The sequence below is a fragment of the Sinocyclocheilus rhinocerous genome, unplaced genomic scaffold (genome assembly GCF_001515625.1).
Source record: "Sinocyclocheilus rhinocerous isolate Xijiao unplaced genomic scaffold, SAMN03320098_v1.1 scaffold1183, whole genome shotgun sequence".
NCBI lineage: Eukaryota > Metazoa > Chordata > Actinopteri > Cypriniformes > Cyprinidae > Sinocyclocheilus > Sinocyclocheilus rhinocerous.
Genome location: NW_015625028.1, coordinates 504,158 through 515,491, shown reverse-complemented (window position 1 = coordinate 515,491; position 11,334 = coordinate 504,158). Strand labels below are relative to the sequence as shown.

The window sequence follows — 11,334 nt, the reverse complement described above, 5'->3', positions numbered from 1 at the left end:
CACAATAAAACAGGAAAAATAAAAGCAAATAGTAAGAATACAAAAGAGTGAGACAATTTGTCGTGCCAGAATGCATGCTGGGAGTCATGGATAGGTTTTGTACTATGGTAGCTCCCATCATGCACTGCAGCATGAAGCCTTTCATTTGATTGCTACCTTTGTTGAGATTCATACGCTGATTCTTGATGTCTCTGTCAAAATTTTCTGTGTTCATTGTGTTTTTGAAATCATCAGGATTATTTGGTTGTCATGACACTGCTGGGTCTCAAGGTGTAGTATCACAAGGTTACTCTTTTATTTTTAATATTTATATATCTTTCCATTTTCTCTATATTGCATTTTTTATACGTTTCAAGTGTCTTATCCTGTTCACAAATGTGATAAATGTGAATTTCCTGTTTGTGCTGCCAGTAAAAACCACATCAGTTATATGCGGAAATCATTAATCATATGCCCTTTAGCTAAATCTAGATTCTAGTACTTTTTTTCATCATGACCTTAAATCTGGGATGTCAAATCCTGCTCCTGGAGGGCCGACGTCCTGCAAAGTTTAGCTTCAACCAGCTTCAACACAATGGCCTGGAAGTTTCTAATGAGTCTGAAGACCTTGATTACTTTGGTTCAGGTGTGTTTAATTAGAGTTGGACTAAACTCTGCAGGATAGTGGTCCTCCAGGAACAGGTTTGGACACCCCTGCCTTAAATGAAATAGAATGAGTGCAGTAAACAAATAACAAATGATCAAAATAACTACTCTGCAATTGCCATTATTTTACAAAAATAAAACTGTTTAATATTACATTACAATTTCCATCTCCATTCCTAACTAAAGAGTTGTCAACCCAGAGAGAATGTGTAATACAGCAGACAATTATGTTCAGAACAGCATAGTATCACTATTTTTCAGTTTGTATACTGTGCACAGTATGCGATTTATTCATTTAATTATTTATTCATTTTATTTATATTTTATTTGCCAAAATGTGCAACCACAGGATACTACATGAGATAAAGAATAATGTGATTGCGCTCAACTTGACTTTTTTATTTCCAGTGTAAGGAATAAACTAGAGACTATATGTGCTGTGATTTTTAACATAACATTTTCAAAATGACGACATTATTAAACAAAACGGGATTAAAAATGCGAAATGACACTTTTTTTTAGAGATGACAACTCAGCTCGATGCTACTTGCTGAATTAAACAGGTCACAGGACAACAACATTTGAAATGTAATTCATTACACTCTTAATAATAAAGATTCTTTATTGTCAGTGATGGTTCCATGAAGAATATTTCCATTCCACAAAATGCTCTTTAAAGGTTCTTCATATTATTAAAATATTATTCACGCTAAGATTTTTTTAAGAGTTTAAAAGTTCTTTGAGGAACCAAAACTGGTTCTTCCACTGCATCGCTATGAAAACCAGCTTTTTGAACCTTTGTTCTTAAGAGTGTATTGCATATACTGTTTCACAAAATAGCAGGTAGCATACAGCATATATTGTATCTATCAATGATCCTCAAAAACATCTTGTTCACTAGTGAAAACACAACATTTACATTAAGTTTTTTTTCTTTCTCACAAAGGTCTTAAATCTCCACTGAAGTGACATCTCAGACATGTACAGTATGTGTGTGTTTATATCATATCTCTCCCAGTTTGCAGTAAACTGTGTTTATTGGTTCTGAATCTGGTTCTGCTGCCTGGTGAACTGTAGCTTTTACTTTAATAGTTCTGTCGTGTCCAGATTGCTGTTGCTCCTGATTGTCTCTCATCACCTCCACACTGTCTACTTGACAAGCCTTGGTCTGAGAAAGACACAAACCAACAAATAAACAGGTCACACAGAGTTTCACTGCATTAAATGGATCAAAGGACATTGATTCAAATTACAATCTCACTATTCAGATGAGTTTCAGTAAGATATTGCATACATGTCGTGATGGAGTGTCGTAGATGGTTTCTACTTTGTTGCTGACGGTGTTGTTTCCTGGGGATGTCTGGGATGCGGACGGCTTTTCCACTGTGCAGTAGATTGTTTCATGATGCTGTTGAATCACAGCATGACTGGACTGATAAAGAGAGAAAGAACAGATTTTTAAAAAAGTCATGATAAATAAGTCCATTCTGAGAGAGAATTTGACTGAATTATACCTGCGGATGAACTTTTGAACACTTTCTTCTCTTGACAAATACTACAATGAAACCCATAAACAAACCCAATAAAACACCAACACCAATGGTGACAATGATCCACGTGATGAGTGACGGTGGATAGCGCGAATCACTTCGTCGCTTTTCATGGCCTGGAGATAAATATTATAACACATTTTAGAAAAAGAAACAGCAACAAAACAGCTATTTACACTAGACGTTTTTATTTAGTATTTTTATGTTATTGTTTTATTTTAATAAAAAAAATTATAAAATAAAAATTTGAAGTCCAGGTATGTTTATGTTATGTATAAACAATATTCTTGATGGGGGAGGAGTCAATTAGGCCACGCTCGGGTACGGCACTAAATTAGCAAATATAAGCTCCTCTTCAACAGCGATCATAATGGAGATGGAGCACTTTTAAATATGAAGCAAAATACCACAGACTTCAAACACATCTCAGAATAGCTTAGAAGAAAACAACAGCCCTCTTCTCCTAATCTGCAATTGGTGAGTAGCTGGTGGCTTTAGCCCCCGATTATTGTCGAAATCCACTGATCTTTTTGAAGACTCACGTCTTAAAGGGATAGTTCACCGGCATCCGGTATGTGAGGAGTGTACGCGCTCTGGCGTAGTTTACGTTAATGAGAGTGTTGATATCCAGCCGAAGAGCAATCAACCATAACTTCAGGCGAGCAGGCTCAGAAGTTGGGAATATGTGGAAAGTCACCACTCCCGAATGAGTTCGCACGAGAGAACGTAATCTTTTAGTTTTAAGTTGGTTTGAACAATCCGGATAAGCGCAAGTAAGTATCATTTTGATTAGCAGTTGTACCTACAATGTTCGTGCACTGTGTAAACAATGAGTGACGTATACGTGCGAGAGATCACTTCCGGCGCTTGCGTAAACTACGCCAGAGAGCTGCAGGGTTTAATTTGGATTTGTCTGTGCATGTTTTTTTTACTCTCATAGATTTTGTTACCATTGCCATGCATTATACGACTGATAGACTGCAACGGTTGGAGTTAAAAATCTCCGTTTGTGTTCTACTGAAGAAACAAAGTCACCTACATCTTGGATGCCCTGGGGGTAAGCAGATAAACAACACATTTTCATTTTTGGGTGAACTATCCCTTTAAATAAATAAAATACTTTATATATTGAAGTTATTGATGCACCTTAAAAAATGTCTTAGCACCTCCAAGAAAACATTTCTGGAGCTGCCAGTGCTGTTCACATTTAGCAATTTGGCCCATATGATAGTTTACACATTGTAACGATATAAACAATGAAGCAGTTTGTGGTGCCAAACTTAATGCCAATAGTTAACCAGTCAACAGTCTCTGTGTTTGCCTTATTAAATAATCATGCACTTAGTAAAGCCACAGAAACGCTTCACTTCAGCGCCTGGAGGAAACGGTTCTAAACGTCAAACAGTGATGTAAACACCCCTCTGTTTCTTCCTTCTGTTTTTCTTTCATAAGAAACCAGAGGGGATTTTCATGACCACATATTCACAGATGTGACAAGCTAATAAAACACATAAAAACACAAATAAGAACTTTTAATTTTAACGAATATACAGTGTGAAATCCCAAACCTGACTAAGGATGAATTAAAGTACAAACAGTGTGAAACATGTCACAGGATCAGTATTAAATAAAACTCATGCTTACACGTAACTTTGGGAGCCTGAGAACGATTCTTGCTCACGTGGTTGTTGACGCGGCACTGGATGTCTCCGTTGTCCATTGCAATAGTGATGTTAATGGAGGATAGATTGCCTTGTGTCTTTGCACAGAGACTTTGGTCGCAGTCAAACATGGCCCAGCTGCCATCAACCGAACAGTTTACTGTGGCCTGACACACAGATGAATTCAAGTCATATTGACTCACTTTAATTACAGGCTGAGAGACAGTGTCTGAAAAAAACACCACAGATGAGTTAGTAGCAACATCTGAGCTAAGATATTGAATTATAAATCATGTGATAAGCATTCAATGTACAGTAAATGAGATAGATGGCTAGATCTTACTCTCCACTGTAAGTGTGAATGCAGTCAGAATATCTTCCTCGAAGTTCGAAAGGGCCTCATATTGTCCGCTGTCATTTTCCTGAAGGTCGTGTATGGTCAAAGACCAGTCGGAGACGTTTAAGCTCATTCGTTTCCTATATTTAGCGGGAACTCCCTTTGAGTTTGCAAGCAACTCTTTCCTGTTGAATCGTCGCCATACAGGTTCTTGCAAATGTGACTGATTTCTGGGACTGATGCTCAGTTGGATTGAGCTTCCTTTCAATCCATAACGATTCTCTTGGCAATCAACGGCAAAACCTGCGTGAATGAAAATTTCATTTGACAAAGCTGTCTATAATGATGAGTTTTTTTAAAAGATGCCTCTTCTGCTCACCACGGCTGCATTTATTTGGTCGAAAATACAGTAAAAACAGTAATATTTTGAAATAATATTACAAATTAAAATGACTCTTTTCTACTTGAATATACGTGTGTTAAACTGTAATTTATTTCTGTGATCAAAGCTGAATTTTCAGCATCATTACTCCAGTCTTCAGTGTCACGTGATCCTTCAGAAATCATTTTCTTGCTCAAGACACATTTCTGATTATTACCAGTGTTGAAAACAGTTGTGCTGCTTCATATTTTTGTGGAAACAGTGATATATTATTTCATTGTTTGATGAATCGAAAGCTCAAAATAACAGCATTTCTTTGAAATCTTTGAATATAAATGCATTTACTGTCACTTTTTTATCAATTTAATGCATCATTGCTGTAAATATTTTTATTTATTTTTTTATCTTACTGACCCCAAACTTTTGAATGATAGAACATAAGAAGAAAAATTCAATATGAAATAAAATACAAAACAGGAAGTGTAAAAAATGACTTGAAGAAAAGCCTAATCTTAGATGCATCTGTATCTCATGCAAAGCTATCGCACAACTGCAAAAGACTTGTGCGCAAGCTGTATGAACTACTTTTTGCACCATATATAGGCTACGCTCTGAGAAAAAAAAAAGTATAAAAGCGGTCACTGGGGCAGTACCTTTGCAAAAGGTCCACCTTTGTACCATATTTACCCCTAAAGGGTGCATATTGGTAGCATAAATGTACATATTGGTTTCTAAAATGTACATATTATTAGCTTTTGAAAGAACACCATCCCAGTAACAGCTGCTGTGCTTTTATTTCTGAGAGTGTACTTCTGACGCTATATGCTTTGATTGTAAAGAAAAATCAGGTTGTAAATTCTTACAAATATATATATTTTTTTGTGTTCTACAGATGAAAGAAAGTCATATGGGTTTGGAAAAACACAAGGGTGTTTTGTTGGGAACTATTCCTCCAATAATTAAGTTTAAGAAGAACCTGTAAGGGGAATCTTTTGACTGTTTTGAGCTGGGAAATTCTTCATAAAGCAGATGCGCACCTAAACTAAAGCAAAAAATCCACCGCAGAATGAGTTTCATAGCTGTCAGCTCGACTTTGAAGACTGAAAATAAGACACCAGATTTCCTGTTGAGCACCTGCAGGCAAGAAACAGGAAAGAAACAGAAAAGTGAGTGTCAGCAGTGCATATCTTCTGCAAAACAAGGTCTAGGAACAGAGCAGCAAATTAAGCAGTCTAAATGAATGAATAATTCTATCTCAACCTACTGTTTAGACCAACTTTCTTATGTCCACTAATAACTTCTTATTTCCACAATAGCCTCAGACTTCTGTACTTCTGTAAACCTCAACAAAATAGAAAATGAGCGATTACTGTAAGTATATGTGGGTGTTCATGGGTGGCTGGGTGGGTGTGCATGTGTGCAGTTAGCGGAAAGTTTGAATCTCCTCTGAGCATGAGATGATTTTTCAGTGTTTTCAGTGTTGTTTACACAATGAGTCACAGACAGCAGAAAAGGTCATCTCCGCCAAAACACACACACACACACACACACACAGACATACAACTGTGAAATTAATTCAAATGGAATTTCATAATTAAAGTCTTGCCTACTCAATGTACACCACAAGCACATATTATAGATTCTAAATGAAATCTTAAAGATCAAAAAGTTGTGCTCTAAGTCAAACAAATGTTTACGTGTCCACCTTTTTACATAGAAATAAGCAGATTACACCACAAACAACTAAACCTGCTTAACCAGGGAACACTTGCTTTAACCAGTCATTACAACTTTAATGTAAACAAAAAAACAAATGGCACGTTGTCAAAGGCATATCACTTGTGTTAAATCTAGAATTGCAGACCTGAAGACATTGTACATTCAGAAACAGCTGTGCACACGCAGCACAGTTATGAGAACTCGGTTTATTTTATAATGAATTAAAATGAAACCGAATATGCATGCATTCACATTTCACTCATTACATGTCAAATGTATAAAAGCAAGAAATTGATCCCAAACTATAGAGCAAGTCCTTACCTGCAAGATCTGTTGCAGTAAATGTCTTAAACAGGATGAGACGCAATGGTTTTCCACTCTCAAACTCAAAAATAGTGTCTTCCTGTTCATTTGCATGTTTGAAACAAGTGGGTTCAGTCCTATTTCTACCCTACAATATGAAAGTGATGTCATACGGAAACTATGATTAATACATCACAATGTACTGCAACAGCTATCTATCTATCTATCTATCTATCTATCAACCTTATCTACCCAAAAGCTAAAAGGTACATATTTGTACCTTATTTTTTTCCCTAAATGGTACATATTAGTACTTTAAAAGCACATATTAGTACCTAAAGTGTACATATTACTAAAGTACTTTACATGTGCATAGTACCTTAAAGGAGTCATATGATGCGATTAAAATTTTTCCTTTCTCTTTGGAGTGTTTCAAGCTCTTGGTGCATAAAGAAGATCTGCAAAGTTGCAAAGACTAAAGTCTCAAATCCAAAGAGATATTCTTTATAAAAGTTAAGAGTCAGCCACGCCTACCTAAAACGGCTCGTTCTAACACGGCCCCACATGTCTATGTCACTATGTGGGGAGATTTGCATAACGCCGCCCAAATGTTCACGCAAAGAAAGAAAGTCAAATATAAAAAAATTTACTTACAGGCTGTGAGTCATGAAGCGCCAGACTGTCTTTGCAAAGTTGGAACTGCCCCACTTTATAGAACAGCCTTTGAGCACAGCCCCATTGTAGGCTACTCTGCAGGTTCAGGAAACAGTCCTCCATAAAATGCGTCACATAGCGTCACACACTGCGGGCTAGAGTGAGCAGAGGCAGAGCTTGTAACACTCCAAAGAGAAAGGAAAAATTGAAATCGCATCATATGACCCCTTTAAAAGTACATATTTGTATCTTAAAGTGCATATTATTGCATATTAAAATTACATATTAGTACCTTAAAATTATACATTAATACAAAAGTGTAAATATTAGTACCTCAAAAGTACATCTTTAAAGTGCATATTAGTACCCTAAAGTTCATTAGTGCCTTAAAAGTACATACTTGTATCTTAAAGTGCATATTATCGCATTCAAATTACATTTTAGTACCTTAAAATTACATATTAGTACCCTAAAGTGTACATATTAGTACCCTTTGAAAGGTCTTAGTCAATGGCACACATAATTCAATAAGTGCTGCCAGGACAATAGAATTATAAATATTGATAAATATAAATATTGAGTAGAGAACTGCATCTAAAATCTTGAGTGTTGTGTTTTTCTGTGCGTATATGTGACTGCATACAGTTGCTGAAAGAAAAATATAAATATACATACTGTACATACTGTACAGTGACTTCAGATGAAGGCTGAATTCACCGCAGACGCATCTGCATCACACTTTAATCTTTCATTTTCATGATGCTGGGAATTGTAGGGAATACACACCGGGTGTTTTTAACACTCACCTCAGAATCACACCAGGTGCTACGAAACTATGATTTAACACCGTTCATTGAACACACTGATAAAATCACTGTGCGACTGCTTCAAAACTTCTCATTTATTAAAAACAGACATTTGAGATCATTAGCAGTTAAAGTGATGAAAGTCCAGTTCTGAAAGTGACTAAACACAAAAGGAAATTCGTGAAACAGATGTTTCCTTACAGCCACAGTTTAAGACAGGCAAAATGCAATAAAGATTCAACCAAAATCATTCTTTTTCAACAACATAAATCTGAATAATAATAATAATAATAATAATAATAATAATAATAATGTGTTATAGGTGGTTTATATCACCTGCAAGTTGAATCTGATCTCTGAGTAGAGAACTGCATCTAAAATCTTGAGTGTTGTGTTTTTCTGTGCGTATATGTGACTGCATACAGTTGCTGAAAGAAAAATATAAATATACATACTGTACATACTGTACAGTGACTTCAGATGAAGGCTGAATTCACCGCAGACGCATCTGCATCACACTTTAATCTTTCATTTTCATGATGCTGGGAATTGTAGGGAATACACACCGGGTGTTTTTAACACTCACCTCAGAATCACACCAGGTGCTACGAAACTATGATTTAACACCGTTCATTGAACACACTGATAAAATCACTGTGCGACTGCTTCAAAACTTCTCATTTATTAAAAACAGACATTTGAGATCATTAGCAGTTAAAGTGATGAAAGTCCAGTTCTGAAAGTGACTAAACACAAAAGGAAATTCGTGAAACAGATGTTTCCTTACAGCCACAGTTTAAAATGCAATAAATGCAATAAAGATTCAACCAAAATCATTCTTTTTCAACAACATAAATCTGAATAATAATAATAATAATAATAATAATAATAATAATAATAATAATAATGTGTTATAGGTGGTTTATATCACCTGCAAGTTGAAAAGTTTATATCTGATCTCTCATAAAAATTATTTTATAAAACGAATTACATTTCACCTCAGCAATCTGTATAATGGGGAGTTTGTTCACTCAAAATAACACAATGCATGAACAATAGTAATTTACCACAGTAACAGTGATTCTTGACTTAATAAACAGTTCTAACGTATTATTATTATTATTATTATTATTGCTGTTGCTGTTGTTGATTCATAGGCACATTGACTTGACAATTACTATATTTCAAAATACATTCTTTCACTCTTCGTCATCATCTTCACATATAAAAGGTCATGTACAGTTGAGTTGGACCCAAACAAAATATCAAAAATAAATCCTCCTCCTCGAGTTAAAGTGCTTTTAGTATTGTTAACAAACATCATGTTTATTCCAGTGACAAAAGATCAACTATGGGGAAAACAACTATATCTTTACCCAAAATAGCTCTAAACTGGCACTGTTAGACACAAACATAGATGCAAATCACATCCAATGCAGTCTCTCAAGACACGCACAAGTTATTCAGTCTAAATGTTGTACCTTTGCTCTATCATTAACTACAGTACAGTGGTTTAAATATTATGATTTTTTTCCAGTCAATGACATGCAACATTGTAATCCATAATCCTTCTGCAAAAATAGATCGATATCCATGTGTTTATAAAATCAGGTATTGTCCATCAGAGTTTACAGAATAGTTGTTCTTCTCAAAGTGTGTCAAATCTGTGGCACTGCTTTTCTTGGCCACAAGGTGGTGAACTAGTCTTTCCCGGTGAGCAGGTTCATCGCACCAGAGTCTGTTGCTGTTTTGTCATGTGTAGAGCTGCAGATCTATGTTGAATCATCATTTGATTCCACATGGACTAATAGTTTAGTAGTTTACAGTATTTCTCATTTACGGATTCCAGCTATGTCCAGAACGGAACACTAGCATACTAGCATTCATATGTAGCATACTAATTTTCAAAAGTAACATGTGAAACGATGTGCATTAGGCAGTGATAAGAGTTTTAAATAATAAAGAAATAAAGAAAGTCAGGAAAAAGGGTTCCTCAACTGGTTGAGCATGATGCTAGAAACATATAGTTTGAATGCACTGTAAGCGACGCTTGATAAAAGAGAAAAACGTGGCTGAATTACTTCAGGTTCTGAAATCATAATATTGCATTGCATTGTGAGATACGTATTACTCAGTGTGCTCTGGTTCTGTTCTCCACAATTTGCAACCCAGGCTCATTGGAAAAACATGCCTGCGTGTCCATTTCTGCAAAGTGATATTATGTTGCTTCTTGCACATTTCGTAAAACTTTTAAAATGAAATTACCAGTGGGGGGGGCGCTAATCTGGCAACGTTTTATCGCGCTGGTTGTTCTACGTATCTCAGCAGTTTGGAAATGCAATGTCCAGTTGGTGGAGCTTAAACCACATTCAGTTTAATCCAAAACAGTTGAACATGAATCTGGCAACGTTTTGTTTCATTGTTTCTTGTACATATAGGGGGGAAGTCGTGGCCTAATGGTCAGAGAGTCGGACTCGTAACCCAAAAGTTTGCGGGTTCGAGTCTCGTACCAGCAGGGATTGTATGTGGGGGGAGTGAATGTACAGCGCTCTCTCCCACCTTCAATACCACGAGTGAGGTGCCCTTGAGCAAGGCACCGAACCCCCAACTGCTCCCCGGGCGCCACAGCATAAATGGCTGCCCACTGCTCCGGGTGTGTGTTCACGGTGTGTGTGTGTTCACTGCTGTGTGTGTGCACTTTGGATGGGTTAAAATGCAGAGCACTAATTCCGAGTACGGGTCACCATACTTGGCCACATGTCACGTCACTATAGCAATGTATAGTTCGCAAATGAATGTCCGGTGAGTGTTTGAAAATAACATAATCTACATTAAATCCAGCCTTAAATGCAACCCATAGCGTTAACAAAAGTGAAATGAAATACATTTGCTGAGGTAACCATGGCATTTTATCTTGCTTCTACAAGCCTTTGAGCTCTTTTATCATGACTTGTATTTCAGGAGACTTTAGCGCTTTGCATCACAAGTGCAGTGCTGTACCGGGTGAGCTATCGAGCAAGTTTACTAAGTCAGAAAAACCATATTATGGACCTGACTATGTGATTATTATGTGCAAACGTCAAAATGTATTACTTATTAGCTCATAACATAGTATTGCGCAAGGTACCATGTGAAAATAGGCTTTTAACAATCAATAATATGTCCTTGTAATCATAATTAGTTTGAAAAGGAATATAAGTTGTTGGTGCTTTACTGCCACTAGTGTTCACTGCAACTAGAAACTGCAGTGAGTTGTATATAAAAGTATGTTTTTGGA

General features: G+C 36.3%; 1 protein-coding gene across 1 annotated transcript; it reads right to left on the bottom strand.

Moving 5' to 3' along the window:
- Positions 1-1,605: 1,605 nt before the first annotated feature.
- LOC107748076 (uncharacterized) lies at positions 1,606-6,662 on the bottom strand. Its single transcript, XM_016562735.1, has 7 exons — positions 6,616-6,662; positions 5,613-5,709; positions 4,200-4,496; positions 3,840-4,085; positions 2,160-2,311; positions 1,940-2,077; positions 1,606-1,813 (listed from the first exon to the last, which is right to left on the bottom strand). Exons 2-7 carry the CDS (start codon positions 5,650-5,652, stop codon positions 1,649-1,651), a joined length of 1,038 nt encoding a protein of 345 aa, XP_016418221.1. The 5' UTR covers positions 5,653-5,709; positions 6,616-6,662; the 3' UTR covers positions 1,606-1,648.
- Between the last annotated feature and the right edge of the window lie 4,672 nt (positions 6,663-11,334).

Bases quoted from the DNA above. Each gene is read 5' to 3' on its own strand.
- LOC107748076 (XM_016562735.1), bottom strand. From the start codon at position 5,652: ATGAAACTCATTCTGCGGTGGATTTTTTGCTTTAGTTTAG. The intron at 2,312-3,839 runs GTAAGCATGAGT...ATTTATCTCCAG, and splicing joins TCAGGCTCCCAAAGTTACGT to GCCATGAAAAGCGACGAAGT. The intron at 1,814-1,939 runs GTATGCAATATC...TGTCTTTCTCAG, and splicing joins ACGACACTCCATCACGACAT to ACCAAGGCTTGTCAAGTAGA.